Genomic DNA, 20,090 nt, shown 5'->3' on the forward strand with positions numbered 1-20,090 from the left:
TACAAAATGTTAGAGATTTGACTTTGCTGACATACATTGCAAATATTTTAAAAATAGTTAACAGAACTCAACTTATGAATGTAGAAGCCAACTTGAAATTGAAAATCAGCATACACAAACCTACAGGGCATGGGAAGCCTACATTTCTATTATATGTTCATGAAGTACCTGGATAAATCCCTATGAAGTATCGCCAAAAATACACCCAAAGTGTATAGAAAAATAGCAATGAAAATACGTGTTAAAATACAGAGAGATATACAGAGACGTATTTGTATGTTTATAGATTGGACATGAGTGAGAAAGCAGACTTGCTCTCATAATAATGGCAAAATTACTATTCCAGCAAAAATTAATGATTTATTTTAGCTCAATTTTCTAAAAACTATGAAGGTTTTCTTTCAATGTTCACTTTGATTCTGAACCAGAACACGTAATGTCAGACTTCTGAAATAAATAAGGATTTGTATAATTGATAATCTTGTATAATGTGATTAAAACTGTAAGAATGAAGTTGCATAAAAACAGAATTCAAAATAATCAGTACAAATAATTGACATGCATATTTCACAGTACTGCACCTACGTCCATTAGCAGCCACCATGAAAATTAATTTGTATTTCTGGAATGTATGGTCACCAAAACAAAAGGCAAACACATAGTTTTGCAAAAACTTGATTTCTAAGTATTGGAGGAGATAAATGCACAATGTAATTTGTATGACTCTAGACACCAAGCTTCCGTTTTGTGCAAATAAAACCTCTCTAGAAAGCAGCCTCTGAAGTCGGTAACGTCATTGTCAGCTGCTCTCACAGTTGAGGTCAGTAAAATGTGTGCTAGTCGAAACATGCAGTCTTTCAGTAGCCGCTGTCTGAGAGCAGTGGGTCTCAGCACAAAGGACAGACATGCAGATCAAAGGCACAAAGAGACAAACAGCATCTAGTCACTAACTCGTAAAACCCCCTCCGTCGCAGGCATGCTTGTCACACGCGGCACTGAGCGCTGGCGTCAGTAGCTGCCTCTTACCCAGATTCTACCCACCAGATTCTACCCACCAGGGCCAGTGGACTCAGGTCCTGTCAGCGGCCATGAGCAACGGAGGAAGAGGACAAGTTAGTTTATCTAAATGCTCAAAGCTGTGGTGGGAAAGAGGGCTTGACTAACCTGTGAGAACTCAGCCTCATTCCCTTTGAGGGAAAAAATCCCAACAAAGATGACCTAGAAACACCCTCCTTCGCGGGCTCAGAAGACACAGAACACTCTTCTTTGGGTGGAGTGTTCATGTGGCATGATTCTGCCTCAGTGCAAAGTGTTCCTGACACTCGATTTTTCCAGATCCCTAAGAATCTGGTGCACACCCATCAGAACAAACCCACTTAAGTCCATGGGGTGTTCTCAGTCTTTCTTTTTGGGGGTGTGGAGGTGCTTTTTCCTGAGAGAGTGAAAATTTCACAGTATGTACCTGAATTTTCTTTATATTTGGACAATTCTAAGGACACGTAGGACCCTTTCTGCTTTGGGGACTCACTCTGCACATGGACACTTCAGTAAAGAAAGGACGACAACTTGTCCACCTCCTGGTCATGTCGCTCCTAGGCATTTTCCCATTATAAACATCCCAGCAGGCTGCAGCCACTCATTTTCACATTGGCTGGGCTCTCAGGGCTCCCATCTGCCTAGTTGGACACAGAGTCCCTGGGGGCAGCCTCCAAGATGAGAAGGGAAGGGATGACTCAGAAGTTGCTAGAAGTCTAGCAGAAATAAAAGCAAAAATAAACAAATGGGACCTAACTAAAGGAAACCATAAGCAAAACAAAAAGACAACCTACAAAATGGGGTAAAATATTCGCAAAAGATGAGACTGACAAGAGCTTAATTCCAAGACTATATAAACAGCTCATACAACTTAAGAAAAAAAAAAACCCAACCCAAAATTGGGCAGAAGACCTAAACAAGCAATTCTCCAGTGAAGACATACAAATGGCCAATAGACACATGATAAAATGCTCAATATCATTAATTATCAGAGAAATGCAAATCAAAACTACAATGAGGTATCACCTCACAACAGTCAGGATGTCCATCACTCAAAACGAGAAATGCTGGAGAGGCTGTGGAGAAAAGGGACCCTCCTACACTGCTGGTGGGAATGCAGTTTGGTGCAGCCACTGTGGAAAACAGTATGGAGATTCCTCAAAAGACTAAAACAGACTTACCATATGACCCAACAATCCCACTCCTGGGCATATATCCAGAGGGAGCCTTAATTCAAAAACATATATGCACCCCAATGTTCACAGCAGCACTATTTACAATAGCCAAGACATGGAAACAACCTAAATGTTCATCGACAGATGATGGGATAAAGAAGCTGTGGTATATTCATGTAATGGAATACTCAGCCACAAAAAATAATAAAATGATGCCATTGGCAGCAACATGGATGGACCTGGAGATTGTCATTCTAAGTCAAGTAGTCAGAAAGTAAAAGAAAAATACTATACCACTTATATGTGGAATATAAAAAAGAAACACAAACAAACTTATTTACAAAACAAAAACAGATTCATAGACATAGAAAACAAACTTATGGTTACCAAAGGGGGAAAAAGGGTGGGAAGGGAAAAATTAGGAGTTTGAACTTCGCAGATAATAATCTAAAGTATATTAACAACTAGTTTATACTGTACAACACAGGGAACTATATTCAGTAACTTGTAGTAGTTTGATAAAAAAAAGAATATGAAAATAAATATATGTATGTTCCTATATGACTGAAGCATTCTGTTGTACACAAAATGTTGTAAACTGTTGACACAACATTGTAAACTGACTATACTTCAATAAAAATATTTTTTAAATTATAGGGCTATTGAATATTTTTGTTAATTAAAATTTCTGAAAAGAATACACTTCAAAGAAAAAAAAAGTTGCTAGAAGTTAAACCAGAAAGCACAGATGACACTTCACTGTTTAACAGACCAGCACCAACCCAATGCTGAGACACCACTGCTCCCAGATGTCACCACCAGGAAGGGCGCACACACAGGACAGCGCACCGCACGGGGACTGGGCCCCAACGTGCACAGCTTGAAGCAGGATCCTGACAAGCTTTCTGGGAGCATCTATGACTTCTAGTGAGTAAGTTTCTTACTTTTTAAAAAACAGCTTTACTGAGATATAATTCACACATTCCCCCATTTTAGGTATACAATTCAAAGGCTTTTAGTACATTCACATTTCCTTCTTTGACGCAATAAAATAACCATTTCAGGTTTCATCCTGTCAACTCTGCTGTGTTTGGTTCAAGAGGTCGTGACAGGACCCAGATCTTGATGAGGACACCGGTGGCCAGGGCCGCTCCAGGCTGGTCAAGAAACCTGCCCTGAGGGCCTTGGTCTGCACCAACGATGAGTTTCCACCAAGGACCCCATGAGAAAGCAGTGATTTAACCACAGTGTGAAGGAGCCCAGGAAAAAGGAGGAAACCCAATGTCTGATGTTTACTCACAGATGTGTTTTCATATCCAAAATACTCCAGCATGTGGGGCCAGAACAGCAGCTTCATCACCTCCATGTTCTGGTCCTCTCAGGGCCCTGAGGTACCCAGGCAGGAGGTGGGGGGTGAGAGGGGAGGGGAAGGGAGGGATGGGGAGGGGAGGGGAGGGGAGGGGTTGGGGAGGGAGTGTGACAGGAAGAGGGGTTGGGGACTTGGGACGGGAAGGGAGTCACAGAAAGGATGAGGGTCAGTCAAGCTCTTGAGGGGAGGAAGGAGGGTTCAGTCAAGGGAGCAGGTCAGGAAAACAAACGGCAGGTCAAGCGGACGCTCAGGAGCAGTTGGAAGGGACAAGACGCCTCCCTCCAAGCCTTCTCCTGTCTGAACGCTGCCTTGGCAATGCCTGTTGCTTTATACCCTCTCTCGACCAATCACTTGCCTCTGCCCCTGGTCCTCACAGTGGACATTCCGGGCGATGTCACTTTTAGAATGCTCCCCACTACCTGATCCCCCACCACTGCCATCCAACCCTGGGTCCTCTCTGCAAACTTTTCCAACCTTATGCTTTCTGGTCCTGCCCAATCCAGGTCCCCTGCCCCCTACTGCTGGGTGCTCCCTCCACTTCCTCCAAATTCCCAGGGTCTCCCATGGGCAGCAGCTGAAAAACGTGAGGGAAAGAATGACAGAACCAAGAGGAACCAACTGCACAGGCAGAGTGGGAGGTCTTCACTCCCCCTCACTCAGCATTGCATACAAAAGGCACACAGAATATCCACAAGACGGAGAAGATCTTAACAGCTCACCATCTTAATCACATCGCCAGACCCATATGGCCATCCTTACCTGTAGTACACTTGTAGATGACACATTAATTTTCAGTACATACGATACATGCATATAAATAAGCCCTACTATTTTTGCCAAAAATATATGTAACTATAAATTATAATTATATATTGTCACACCCCCTACACTGCACTTGGGTGATTCACATACACCCAGATCCAAGGAGGCAGAAACTACCCAGGTGGGGCAGAAGCAAAATTGTGCTTTGGGGCAGTTCTGGCTGCGAGGGGGCCTGAGAAACCCTTCTGGGGCAGTGGGAAGACCTGGTGTCTAGATATGCGGGGGGTGTTCACTCAATCTAGAAATGCTGAGCACACGGGGCCTGCCACTCAGAGAGACCCTCATTTCTGTCCCCATGAAGTGGCCCACTGCTGACAGTGAGGAAGGGATGAAGTGCCCGGGGTGGCTGCTGGAGTCCAATGAGAGGACCTCACACTAATCTGGGGCTTTGGGCCCCAGCCCTGCCCCGCCAGCTGGCCCCAGGAACCCCAACTCCGGGCAAACGCACACAGATCCTAAAACGACCATCTACCCCCCGATCAGAAAACAGATCAAAATACGTGCACACACCACCTACCACCACCACCACCACACTGACCACACACACAGGTCCCATGACAGCTTCTTGATACTTCAGTTCTGTGAGCCTCTGAAGTTCCCCTCACTTGTGCTCACCATCATCTAACAGAAAGAAGTCATAAACGGTACTTCATCTGAGCCATTACAGCTCCTCTGGGAACTTATTTTCTATTATTGCAAGCCTCAGGAGAATATAAAGTTCACAATCGCAGATGGAGTTTTAGCTCAGTAGCTTTCATGGCTAAAGGGTTTCACAGACCACACAAAACTATTGGCTCTGCTTTTCTCATTCTGTGTTTTCTACACCAACTGAAATTTCCCTTTACATCTAGTCATTTTGGATTTCAATCAGCGGCCTGATAGAGCATTTTGTAGACAAAGTGTGACTGTTCCTACAGGTCACTGTCTATTGATGAGCATTTTATTCTTTAGACTTAAACAGTACAACTGACTTCCAACCTACGGCTTTCCGTGTAACTGGAGGAAGAGCAATAAAGCTTGTGCTGCCGTCACTCCCCAGTGCACTGCCAGACTCACAGCTTGTCCTGCTCACACTCTGACCGCCTCTAGTAAGTGTCTATCCAGAAAAACCAAGCCCACACATGTGGCTGTGACTCTATATGGTCAGCATGCCCACCTTCTCCATTTTTTTACTCTCAGTTGTCACCACTTCTCTGTTATTTGACCTAGAAATTGCCCTCCTCCCACCCCTACCCTGAGCATCTCAAGAGAATAAGCTAAAAACTAAACTCTTCATGGCACAAAGTGTAATCTCACTGCTAGTAGCCATCAGGTTAGCCTATGAGGGAATTAAAAAGGATTAGAATGAATGTGTGATAATTAGTTGAAACAAAAACATTATCTTGACTCATAAAATAATTAACTTCATAACTATCAAATGGCATTAGTCTACATTACTATCATTTTGGCATTTACAGTGTCCTTTATAGATACTAATATGTAAATCACATTTAATACCCTCATTACTACGCTTAGATGGCACGATATCATCATTACTCATTACAGCAACTGTCACCATGCTCAGCACCCATTCTGCATCAGCTACCATAACACCTACTATCAGTGCTCCCCACCTGTGAGGCTGCACCAGGACGATCATTAGTAGCTGTGGGATCCAACGCCTATGGTACTGATTATGTACAAAGTCTTAACCTTCTTCAAGGCTAACACTCATTATTCTAAGCATATTAATACCATTAACATGATTATCAAAAATTTTATCTTCTGAATTACTACTACACCTTACAGCCTATTAACCAGCCTTGTCAGCTCATTCTTCCTGAATCAACTGAGTGACACTAGCCTTCACTTTTCACTAGCCTTCCTCTCTGTTAGTGCCTCTGCTTGCATCAGCAAGCTGTCTTCTTCCCCCAGCATACGTAGCCAGCCAACTTCATCTATCCCAGGAATCATTAACCCCCAGAACTATATCATGACAATGCTAATTTTACTACAAATATCCTTAGACTTTCATACTTCACACAACTCATCACATTCTATAATTTCACCAAAACAACATTAGTCAAAACCTTAATCATTTACTACTCACTGAGAAAATCAGACAAGATGATTAAATTCAGGACTTCATTTCTTACTGTATGTACTACCTGGATCACTTCCACTTGTCACTGCACTAATTTTGATCCAGAACCTTACAGGTTCATTACCTTTTATAATAACTCAATGCTAAACTCAAGCAGCATCCATTTCTTAATCTGGTGTTTCCCCATGACTGACGTGTAAGAGCGTTTTTGGTAAATATGAACCTTTAGGACCTGCTCCTTTGGTTACCAAGAGCACAACTGGAGTTCGCATTCCTGGACCCAGAGCACCTGCAGTCATGCTGCTCACACCAGGCAGCTGGGGCACATCACACATTATAACACTCAAGCCCTTGGAAAACCAGACAGCATGCCCTGTCCTTGTAACCATCTTTGTGAGGAATTATCACAACGAGCCCCATCTGTGCCAAACAGACTTACAACCACTCCCCGCAAGGCCCTCCACCAGCCACACACACTAGGAGATGTGGGCATCCGTGTACAGACAGCGTGAGGTCCTAGCAGTGCTCCAGCCCTGACAACCACCTGCACCTTACGTCATGGTCTGAACCACGCATGAGGCACCCAGGCACGGGGTCCAGCACTGGGACTATGAGCCCCCTCAGCTGGGTGAAAATCAGAGGGCTTGCTGGAGCGCTGTAAGAAACTGAGACTGCTCTTGAAGAGCTGTGCAGAGACTCACGGACTCCCCGTTACAGCAGGGACACAGCACGCTGAACACTGCCTGGGGCTCTGGCTGGCTTGCAGGGGTGGCTCAGGCAGGCCCCCTGGACTCCCCCAGGCTCCTGCTCCAGCTCTCCGTGTTCTGATGCTGCTCCGCACTTAGGCGGAGGCTCCCATTGCCAGTAAGAGTGCACACCATGGGAGAAAGTGGCACTGGCCTGGGTGTGGCCCTGCCTCTAAAAAGGCAGTTAGTCACGGCCAGCTAGAGTGTCCCCGCACACACTCTGCAGGGAACAGCACTAGCACCAGGGCAGAGCCTGCCATCCCCAGAACTCACTTTCCTGTGCATGCCTGAAGGGGTGGGGCCAGCTCAGGGCTGCGGCCACAATCTCTCTGGCCCTGATCCACCCTCTAGCTAAGGTGTGCACACTAGGGAAAAGGTAAAACCAGTACAGAAGGGCCACTGCAAGCCCTCAGGCCTCAGCTACATCCCAAACCAAAGCAGAAACTGCCATCACACCCAGGAGAACCCAACACCACAGAGATCCTGCTCTAGCCCCACAGGACCCTGTGCCACCCCTGACAGAGCTGTAACAGTCACTGAGCAGAGGAAAAGCCCCTGTTTTAACCTGAAACTGGCTCCAGTCCCTCTGACTCCAGCCCTGCCACCCCCATTGCAGGGGCTGCCAGCATTTTCCAGGGGAAGATGGCAGCCCAGGATCACTTCAGGTCCAACTCTTCCCAACAAACCCGTTGGGCAGAGAAGACTGCACAAGAGTGCTCTCACACAAGGACACACCTCTAATTCTGGGACAGGTAACTGTTTCACCTAGCTTCACAGAAATATATATGCAAGCTAAAATGAGAAGACACAGAAACATGTTTTAAGTAAAAGAAAAAGAAAATAACCATAGTGAAAAGAGATAAATAATGTACATGACAAAGAGGTCAAAGCAACTGTAATAAGAATAACTGCACTGGGAAAAAACAGATGAGCACAGGGAGAATTTTTAAAAAGAACTAGAAAATATAAAAAAGAACAAGTCAGAGAAGAACTGCAGGTAATACAGAAGATCAGGCAACACAGATGACCCATTAGCAATCTGGAAGATAGAATAATAAGAAACATCCAATCAGAAAAGCAGGAAGAAAAAGCATGTTACATGAGTCTAAAGGACTTCTGAGACAGCTCAAGCATAGTAACACTCACATTGTCTCTCCTGCAGGGAGAGAAAGGCTGAGAAAACATTGGAAGAAATGATGGCTGAAAAATTCCCTGATCTGAAAAAGGAAACAGATATCCCAGGCACAGGAATCAGAGAGTCTCTAATGGGATCAGCTCAAACAGACCAACACCAAGACACATCATTACTCAGAAAGCAAAATTTAAAGATGACAGAATTCTAAAGGCAGCAAGAAAAGAGGAAAGTGTCACAGAAAAGGAAATCCCTCATGAGCCTATCAGCTGTTTTTACTGCACATATGTTTTCAATTTACATATATGCACTGTTCATTGTCGCTAAGAATGCTTAGAGCTTTAGCTTTTTAACCTTACATAGTTATTATTAAAGGAATAAAGCCAACCACAAAATAAGAATTAATTCAAAAAGATACACACACCCCACTATTAACAGCAGCACTATATTTACAATTGCAAAGACACAAAGCACCCCAAGTGCACAACAACAGATGAATGGATAAAGAAGATGTACCATTTATATGTAATGGAATACAACTCATCCATAAAACAGAAGGATACTTTGCCATTGGTAGCCTTTCATTCACTTTTTTTTTTCTTTTCACTTCAAGAACCAGAATTTTATAACCGGCATAAACATTTCCACTGCATCAAAACCAACAAAATACCTAGAAATAAACTTAACCAAGGAGGTTACCTATACTCTGAAAACTGCCAAAACACTGATGAAGTAAACTGAAGATGACACAAAGAAATGGAGATATCTTTTGCTCTTGGATTGGAAGCATCAACACTATCAAAATGGCCACACTACCCAAAGCAGTCTATAGATCCTGTGCAACCTCTGTCAAAACACTCACAACGTTTTTCACAGAACTAGAACAAACAATCCCACAATTTATAGGGAACCACAAAGACCCCAAACAGCCACAGCAATCTTATGTCCTTTTTCCCCCCTCTCGCTCTTCTATTTGTTCTCTTTTCTTGTCGTTTGATGACTAGAGAATGCCCTTTAACATTTCCTGTAAAGCTGGCTTAGTGGTGCTGAATCCTTTTAGCTTTTGTTCATCTGTGAAGCTTATGATTTCTCCATCAAATCTGAACAAGAGCCTTGCTGGATAGAGTATTCTCGGCTGTAAGTTTTTCTCTTTCATCACTTCAAATACGTTGTGCCACTCACTCCCTTCTGGCCTGTAGAGTTTCTGCTGAGAAATCAGCTGATAACCTCACGGGAGCTCCCTTGTGTGTCGTTTTGTTGCTTTTCTCTTGCTAATTTTAATATTTTCTCCTCATCCTTAACTGTTGTCAGTTTGATGACCATGTGCCTTGGTGTGTTCCTCTACGGGCTGATCCTGTGTGGTACTCTCTGTGCTTCCCGGACTTGGGCGACATTTCCTTTCCCAAGTTGGGAAAGTTCTTGGTTATTATCTCTCCAAAATTTTTCTCAGGTCCTTTCTCTCTTTACTTTCTGGGCCTCCTATAATGTGAGTATTAGAGCACTTCATGATGTCCCAGAATTCTCTTAAACTATCCTCATTTCTTTTCATTCTCATTTCTTTTTTCTCTGTAGTAGTGATTTCCACTAACCTGTCGCCTAGCTCACTGATCTATTCTTTTGCCGCATTTAGTCTGTTCTGGGTTCCTTCTAGTGTGTTATTCATTTCAGTGATCTTACTCAATTCTGTTTGGGTATTCTTTGTATTTTCCAACTCTGTTAAAAACTTCATTCTGTGCATCTATACTCCCCTTGAGTTCTCTAAACATCTTCACCATCATTACTTAAAACTCTCAGATAAATTGCCCATCTCCTCACATTATTTCTTTTTCTGGGATTTTATCTTGTGCCTTGGCCTGGGAGATATTCTCCTGCCGCCTCATTTTGTCTTTCTATCTGTATTTTTTTAGGTAGGTTAGTTATGTTTCTCAACCTTGGAGAAGTGGCCCTCTGTGGGAGATATCCTATGTGTTCGAGGAGTACACTCCTCTCTTGTCACCCAAGGGCCAGGGTCCAGCCAGTCCCAGTGTAGAATCTGCTTTGTGTTTGTGGGCTCCTTCCACAGGCTGTGAGATTGTTGTTTTCTTATTTCTGGTATCTGCCCCTGCTAGAGGAAGCTGGACTAGAAGCTTATGCAGGTTTCCTGGCAGGAGGAGCCGGGGCCTGCCCACTGCTGGGTGAAGCCTGTTCCTGGACCTCTGGTGGGTAGGGCTGTGTATAGAGGTGTACTTGTCTCAGAAAGTCCACTGATGCGTAGGGTTGTGTTCCCACCCAGTATGTTTGGCCTGAGGCTTCGCTACAGGCTGTTGGGTGGGGCTACGTTTTGGTGCTGATGATCCAATCAAAATGTCAACTTCCAAGAAAGCTCATACAGATGAACATGCCCAGAATGTCAGCCATCAGCTTTTACGCCCCCTGGGTGAGCCACAGCCTTCCTCTATGTCCCCAGGAGACCTTCCAAAGCAAGCAGGCAGGTCTGGTCCAGGTTCCTATGAAATCACTGCCTCTGCCCTTGAACCTGGTGCACATGAGATTGTGTGTATGCTTCCCAAGACAATGAAGTCTCTGTCTCCCCCAGTCCCATGGGGCTCCTAGAGCTAAGCCCTGCTGGCCTTCAAAACCAGATGTCCCGGGGTCTGCTTCTCCTCTCAATGCCGGGACTTCAGGGTGGGAAGCCTGACATGGGGCTTAGAACTCTTTCCTGTGGGAGGGTCTTTGTGATTTATTCTTCAGCTTGTGGATAAGCCCACCCCAGGGGGTATGGGGCCTCATTGTATCATAAGGATGCCCCTCCTACCATCCTGCTGTGGTTCCCTCATTATGTTTCCAGTTGAAGATCTTTTTTGCTAGGTTCTACTCTTTTTTTCAATGCTTGTTTAGCAGTCAGTTGTGGTTTCACTGTAGTCACGAGGAGAGGTGAGCTCATGGAAGCCTTTCAGCTGGTTTTCAGCAGTCATTGCAGGCCAGAAGGAATAGCCATGATATATTCCAAGTACTCAAAGGGAAAAAACCTAGAATCTAGGTCACCTAACTCAGCAAAGTTATTAATCACAATTAAAAGACAGTTAAAGAGCTTCTCAGATAAGCAAAAACTGAGAGTTCATCAATGCTAAACTGACCTTACAAGAAGTAATAAAAGGTTTTTTTAGCCACTGCGGAAAACAGTATGGAGATTCCTCGAAAGACTAGGAATAGACTTACCACATGACCCAGTCATTCTGCTCCTGGGCATACACCCAGGAGGAACCTTACTTCAAAAAGACACCTGCACCCCAATGTTCATAGCAGCACTATTTACAATAGCCAAGACATCGAAACAGCCTAAATTTCCATCAACATATGACTGGATAAAGAAGATGTGGTATATTTATACAACGGAAAACTATTCAGCCATAAAAATCGACAACATAACGCCATTTGCAGCAACATGGATGTTCTGGAGAATGTCATTCTAAGTGAAGTAATCCAGAAAGGGAAAGAAAAATACCATGTGAGATTGCTCATATGTGGAATCTAAACAAACAAAACAAAAACATAAACAAAAACAAAACATAAATACAAAACAGAAACAGACCCATAGACATAGAATGTAAACTTGTGGTTGCCAAGGGGGTGGGGGGTGGGAAGGGACAGACTGGGATTTCAAAATGTAGAATAGATAAACAAGATTATACTGTATAGCACAGGGAAATATATACAAGATCTGGTGGTAGCTCACAGTGGAAAAAAATGTGACAATGAATGTATGTATGTTCATGTATAACTGAAAAATTGTGCTCTACACTGGAACTTGACACAGCATTGTAAAATGACTATTACTCAATAAAAAAGTTTTAAAAAAAAAGCAATAAAAGATTTTCTTTATGTGAAAAAGAACAAGAAATAAGAACTTGTGTGAAGGGGGAAGTCTCACTTTAAGGGGGAAGTCTCACTTTAAAGGCAAAAATGGAGAAATGGCTGTGAATCAACCACTTAAATAAGCCACTACAAAGACTAAAACACAAAAATTGTAAAACAAAACAAAACAAAAAACCCTGTAATTACAGTAAACACTTATACGACGCACATGAGGATGTAAAAAATAAAATCAAAAACAAAAAAACAAAGAGGGGGGAGTAAAACAGTAGACCTTTTAGAAATTATATGACCTTAAATTATAATTACTTAAAAACAATCAGATACGCAAAAACAAGTGAGAGAAACACAACTATAACAATAAAGAAAAATCAACTAACCATAAGGGAAAAGTATAAAACAAGAAGGACAGAGAACTACAAAAACATTCGGCAAGGTGGCAGGATACATTAACACACACAAATCAGTGGCATTTCTTTACACTAACAATGAAATAGTAGGAAAAGAAAGTAAAGAAACCTCCCTTTTAAAATCACATCCAAAACAATAAAATATTTAGGAATAAATATGACCAAGCAGCTGAAACACTTATACATGGAGAACAACAAAACATTGATTAAAGAAATTAGAGATGACTTAAAGAAATGGAAAGATACCCTATACTTTTGGATTGGAAGAATTAATATTGTTAAAATGGCCATACTGCCTAAGGCAATCTACAGATTTAATGTGATCCCTATCAAGTTACCCAGGACATTTTTTTTTTACAAAACTAGAACAAATAATCCTAAAACTTATATAGAATCATAAAAGATGCAGAATTACCAAAGCAATACTGAAGAAAAATAGTGAAGCTGGGGGAATAACCCTCCCAAACATCAGACAATACTGCAGAGCTACAGTAATAAAAACTGTGGTACTGGCATGAAAACAGACATATGGATCAATAGAACAGAATAGAGAGCCCAGAAATAAACACACAGACCTACAGTTAAATTAATCTTTGGCAAAGGAGGCAGGAATATACAATGGAGAAAAGACAGTCTCTTCAGCAAGTGGTGTTGGGAAAACTGTACAGCAGCATGTAACCAATGAAGTTAGGACACTCCCTCATACCATACACAAAAATAAACTCAAAATGGCTTAAAGATTTATTTTTTAAACATTTCTTTATTGATTTATAATCATTTTACAATGTTGTATCAAATTCCAGTGTTCAGCACAACTTTTCAGTCATACATGGACATATGAACACTCATTGTCACATTTTTTTCTCTGTGAGCTACCATAAGATTTTGTGTATATTTCCCTGTGCTATACAGTATAATCTTGTTTATCTATTCTACAGCTTTGAAATCCCATTCTATCCCTTCCCACCCTCCATCCCCCTGGCAACAAGTCTGTATTCTATGTCTATGAGTCTATTTCTGTCTTGTATTTATGCTTTGTTTTTTTGGTTTATTTGTTTGTTTTTGTTTTTTAGATTCCACATATGAGCGATCTCATATGGTATTTTTCTTTCTCTTTCTGGCTTACTTCACTTAGAATGACATTCTCCAGGAGCTTCCATGTTGCTGCAAATGGTGTTATGTTGTCGGTTTTTATGGCTGAGTAGCATTCCATTGTATAAATATACCACTTCTTTATTCAGTCACCTGTTGATGGGACATTTACACTGTTTCCATGTTTTAGCTATTGTAAATAGTGCTGCTATGAACATTGAGGTGCAGGTGTCATCCTGAAGTAGGGTTCCTTCTGGATATAAGCCTAGGAGTGGGATTCCTGGGCCATATGGTAAGTCTATTCCTAGTCTCTTGAGGAATCTCCACACTGTTTTCCATAGTGGCTGCACCAACCTGCATTCCCACCAGCAGTGTAGGAGGGTTCCCCTTTCTCCACAGCCTCTCCAGCATTTGTCATTTGTGGATTTTTGAATGACAGCCATTCTGACTGGTGTGAGGTGCTACCTCATTGTAGTTTTGATTTGCATTTCTCTGATAATTAGTGATATTGAGCATTTTTTCATGTGCCTTTTGATCATTTGTATGTCTTCCTTGGAGAATTGCTTGTTTAGGTCTTCTGCCCATTTTTGGATTAGGTTGTTTATTTTTTTCTTATTGAGTTGTATGCGCTGCTTATATATTCTGGAGATCAAGCCTTTGTTGGTTTCATTTGCAAAAATTTTCTCCCATTCTGCAGGTTGTCTTTTTGTTTTAGTTACGGTTTCCTTTGCTGTGCAGAAGCATGTAAGTTTCATTAGGTCCCATTTGTTTATTCTTGCTTTTATTTCTTCTAGGAGAAAATTTTTGAGATGTATGTCAGATAATGTTTTGCCTATGTTTCCCAAGATTTAAATATAAGATATGATACCATAAAACTCCTAGAAGAGAACATAGACAAAACATTCTGACATAAATTGTAGCAATGTGTTCTTAGGTCAGTCTCCCAAGGCAAGAAATAAAAGCACAAAAAACAGATGGGACCTAATCAAACTTACAAGTTTTTTGCACAGCAAAGCAAACCATAAAGAAAATGAAAAGATAAACTATGAAACTGAAGAAAATGTTTTCAATCAATGTGACCAAAAAGGGCTTAATTTCCAAAATATACAAATAGCACATAAAACTCAGTAACAACAAATGACACAAACCCCTAAACAGGCTGAAGGCCTAAACAGTCATTTCTCCAAAGAAAACTACAAATGGCCAACAGGCACATGAGAAGATGCTCAACATTGGTAATTATTACAGAGATTCACATCAAAACTACAATGAGGTATCACCTCACATGAGTCAGAATGGCCATCATCAAAATGTCTACAAGTAACAAATGCTGGAGATATTGGGCAAAGGGAACCAACCTACACTGTTAGTGGGACTATAAATTGGTACAACTGCTATGGAAAACAGAATGGAAGTTCCTTAAAAAACTAAAAGTAGAGCTACCATGTGATCTAACAATCCCATTCCTGGGCTTATCCAGAGAAAACACTAAATTAAAAACATACATGCTTCCCAATGTTCAAGCAGCAGTATTTCCAATAGCCAAGACATGGAAACAACCTAAATGTCCCTTGCCAGATAAATAGATGAAGAAGTGTTTTATATATACAGGTATTTTATACATACACACACTAGAATACTACTCAGCCATAAAAAAGAATGAAATGATACTATTTGCAGCAACATGCATGGACCTAGAGATTATACTAACTTCGTTAGAGAAAGACAAACACCATATGATACCATTTCTATGTTGAATTTAAAATATGCCACAAGTGAACTTATTTAGAAAACATAGACTCACAGACATAAAAAACAAACTTATGATTACCAAGTGGAAAGCAGGAAGGGGGATAAATTAGACATCTGGGATGAGCAGATACAAATACTATAGATAGAAACTATCACATATAAAATAAATAAAAAACAAGGTCCTACTGCATAGCACAGGGAAATTTTTTTCAATATCCTGTGATAAACCATAATGAAAAAGAATATGAAAAGGAGTATATATTTGTATATATATAAAACTAAGGGACTATGCTGTATATATTCAAACAAAATAGTATTGTATGAATTAAGCCATTATGTAAACATATTAGAATAATAGTAGACTATATTAGGAAATGCAATACTGGCCAAGATTCAAAAGTAAATATAAATTATCAGAAAAGCACAATGAGAATATAATGATTAACTAGGATAAACGTAAAAAGGTATTTAATAAAATTCATTGACTAGTCATGAAAATAACTCCTAGCAAAACTGTAAAAGAGAGCAACTTCCATTACAAAGTGAAAACAACCACAACAATATGGTGTTGGCTTGGAAACAGACACGTATATCAATGGAACAGAATAAAGCTCATAAATAAACCCGTGTATATATCATGAATAATTTATGACAAGGGAGCCAAGAATATACAATGGGGAAAGGACAATTTCTTCACTAAACAGTGTGGGGAATCCTGTATAGCTACATGCACAAGTATGAAAATGGACCCCTATCTTGACAAAAGTCAACTCAAAATGCATGAAGGACTTGAATGTTAAGACCTGAAACCATAAAAGTACTGTAAGAAATCATAGGCAGTAATCTCCTTGACATCAATCTTGGTGGTGCATTTTTGGATCTGATGCCAAAAGCAAAGGAAGCAAAATTAAAAATAAGCAAGCAGGATTACATCAAGCTTAAGATCTTCCACACAGGAAAGGAAATTAACAATAGCATGGAAAGGTACCTTACTGAATGGGAGAAAAGAACTGCAAATAATGTAACTGAAAGGGGCTGATATACAAAATATATAAAGAACTCCTACAACTCAATAACAATAACACAGAAACCCCAATCTGATTAAAACATGAAAAGGATCAGTATCCCTAGTCATCAGGAAAACAGAAATCAGTACCACAACAAGGTATCACCTCACATGTGTTAGGACGGCAATTATCAAAAAGACAAGACATAACAAGTGTTGACAAGACACAGAGAAAAGGGAAACCTGTGACTGCTGGGAGCGTAAATTAATGAAGCCACGATGTGAAACAACATGGAAGGTTCCCAAAATATTAAAAAATAGGACTACTATATGATCCAGCAATCCCACTCGTACTTATCTGAAAGAAATGAAAACACTAATTGGAGAGGTCTGCATCTCCATCTTCGCTGCAGCATTAATTACAATAATCAAGATACGGAAACAACTGAAGTGTCCATCACTGGATGAACAAAGAAAATCTGGCATGCACTGCATGCATGTATCTAACAAAATACCACTAAGTCATTAAAAAGAATGAAATCTTGCTATTTGTATCAACATGGATTGGCCCTGAGAGCATTATGACAAACGAAATAAATCAGACAGATAAACATGCATGATTTCACTTACAGGTGGAAACTAAGTAAGACAAACCCACAAACGAGCTCATAGATACCGAGAACAGACTGGTGGATGCAAGGTGTGGGGAGGAGGAGGGGGCAACACTGCTGAATGGGGTCAAAGGATACAAACTTCCATTTACAAAATAAATAACGCAGGGTCATGACACACACACAACCTAGTGACTAAGTAACACGACCACACAAAATATCTGATGTTACTAACGGAGTAGAGTCTTATCACAAGAAAAAGCATGTGAATATAAATAATGATGAAAGTTAGCTAAACGTACTGTAGTAATCATTTCATTATATATATAAAAATATCAAATCATTATGTTGTTTGCCATAACCTAATATATAGTTATATGTCTACTGTATCTCAATAAAAACAAAATGACTGTGCAATTTGGGATAATGTGAAAATTTACCAACAATGACAACAATAATAGTAACCCTTGGCACTTCCTTTGGTGATCATTATACTAAGGGTTGAATTCACTTTATCTCACTTACAAGACAATCAACTGTAAAAAGACCTGTATCACAGACAATTTTATAGAGAATGAAACTGTGGCTTGGAGAAGTTAAGCAATTTTCCCAAGACAGCCAGTGGCAGAGCCAGGACTCAGACCCGTCTTTCAAGTAGCTAAAACTTGAAACCAGAACAAAAGCACACAGACTGATTTTCACCCTACTAGACCATGTCTTACTACCTAATCACGTCTGGTCCTGGCCACTTCAAGTCTCTGAACTTCAGTTTTCAGTTATATATAAAACTTAGAATATGAAAACCTGCGTTTCCTATCCTGCAAAGTTGTATTGAGAAAGAACAGGGTTAACGATGCTTTGAAAACTGTAATAAGATGAATAAACACAAGGAAGACAGGCAGTGGTCACAGCATAGCAGAAGCATCAGCCACAGAAGCCACAGTAACAGCATCAACACAAGTTAGCTCTGGTCTCTGCACAAGATAAAATGCAGACACTCCACTGTTAATTAGGATCTTCCTGCTAAATAAAAACAGCTAAATGAAGCTTAAATGAAGAACAGCACATCCAGAATCAGCTCATTAAAAGTGTTGAGGGTTTGATGCATGTGTTTGTTTTGTTTTGCTACATAAAGGAAGGCTGCTATCATTAACTCTGAGCAACTGTCTAATATCACATTTGAAAAAATGCTTCAAGCTTCATGGGGCGGGCCTGGCCTGGCCACCCTGCAGGGGCCGCGAGGTCTCCCCAGCCAGGCTGCGGGGCGCTGTGCATAGGCCAGCAGGGGCCCAACATCGGCCTCCCTGTGCAGCTAGCACTCGCACCACACTGCCCCTGGTTAGATGTCCACTGCCTCTGAGCCCAGCGGCTCTGGGTAATAGAAATTCTAAAAATAAGTCTTCAAATCAATGTAAGAAAACACAAGGAACCAACAGGGAAGTAAGCAGGCACTGTGAAGAAAAATAATCCCAGGAGGCTGACAGACCTCCTGAAAGGCAACTCCCCTGACGCAGGGCCAGGTGAGAGGATCCCAGCAGGGCCCCAAGACAGGAGGCCAGGAGGCAGGACCACCAGGGAGGTGACAGTGACCCCTGCTGTGGGGAAGGTCCTGGGTTCAGGACTTCCACTGGGGGCTCCAGGTCTCCTACCTCAGTCTTGGTCCCCACTGCACTGCCAAGCACAGCCCTACGTCACCACCCCCAAGCTGGGGAGGATTCTGATTGGACAGGTCAGAGAAACCATACAAAATGTGACTGTCACACAAGAGACACAGGACACTGTCAGTGTCACACAAGAAGATAGGGCTCAACAGTCATCACAGCACTTCTAAAGAAGAAATCTTAATTTCACCCTCCAACCAGGCAACAGGTTACAAAATGCTCAAATGAACAAATATCAGACTCACATATTCATCGACTGGGTCACCAACGGTGGGAGAAAATATGATCCTGTGCTGCTGAACTGGCCCATCAGCGTGATCCCAGGGTACGGAGAGGCTGTTGGTTGTCTCCCCAAAGACTCGGATTCCTTGGTCCACTTCATGGTCCTAAATAAATAAACACAATAGAGTTAGTGGCCTGTCTGTGAGCATGGTGGACATGGGGGTGGAGGGAGGGGTATAAAAAACTGTACGCAGGTCAGAGTAACTGCACCCAGGGGTTTCACCACTCTCTGGGGTGTTTCCTCCCTTGTGATAAAATCCGCATCTCCTACCTTTCTCACGTGGACCCATAAACAGTAGAAAGTGCTCCATTCAGAGCTACGGTTACATGCTGAACTTCCCTAGAAAGAGACTAGGCTGGAACCTAAATGCACAGACTGGGAGAGAAAGGGATTAACTACTCTGACTACTTCCTGTTGAATGAAACAGAGAGGCTGAGCCCTCACGTTTCAAAAGTGCCCAGTTGGTGAGAAGACTCAATGCAGGGCAAAAGGAGGGAAGAAACCTCTCCTTAACTCAGGTCCCAGATGAGAAAATGGCCAATGACACTCAACTCAGCCCAGAGGGCCTTCAGCCTGAATGTGAACATGGGAGACCTGGGCAGAAGTGGGTGCCAGGCCTCCCCTCACCTGCGCAAGGTGGAGGCAGTTCTCAGCACCCCTCCCTCACCTGCCCAGCCTTCCTCACTGAGTCACAAGGGAACTGGGTGGAAAGGATTTCACCCTTATGTGTTTGGCCCTGGCCGAGGCTGGGATTCCCTTCTCTATCCGAGTGGAGCGCAAGGATGTTCACAGAACAGGGTGTGTCTGGAATCAGCTGCTCCAAGTGCCCCATGCAGGTGTTTCCTGGCACCACAATCTGGAGCGGGAGGACATGACAAATTCTGTCTGATGACAACCCAAATGCTTACCGAGTCTCTTATTAGTCAACATAATAACATTTATAGCAAAGGGCTGAGCCCAGACACACCAGAAGCCAACCTCTCTGCTACCTCATGATATCCACCCAGGCCACAGCGTTAGATGCACTTTACCCTCGGAAATTCCCTCTCCACTAAATGTTA

General features: G+C 41.9%; 1 protein-coding gene across 1 annotated transcript in view; it reads right to left on the reverse strand.

The window, feature by feature from the left end:
• Nucleotides 1-20,090, reverse strand: part of LOC140685421 (uncharacterized) — a 62,239-nt gene that overhangs the window by 19,913 nt on the left and 22,236 nt on the right. The window contains exons 5-6 of the mRNA XM_072972582.1: nucleotides 19,697-19,885; nucleotides 18,992-19,132 (exon numbers count right to left, since the gene is read on the reverse strand). Coding sequence (XP_072828683.1) covers nucleotides 18,992-19,132; nucleotides 19,697-19,885 — 330 coding nt within the window. The remainder of the gene's footprint in view (nucleotides 1-18,991; nucleotides 19,133-19,696; nucleotides 19,886-20,090) is intronic.

This window comes from Vicugna pacos, chromosome 12, assembly GCF_048564905.1.
Source record: "Vicugna pacos chromosome 12, VicPac4, whole genome shotgun sequence".
Lineage (NCBI taxonomy): Eukaryota > Metazoa > Chordata > Mammalia > Artiodactyla > Camelidae > Vicugna > Vicugna pacos.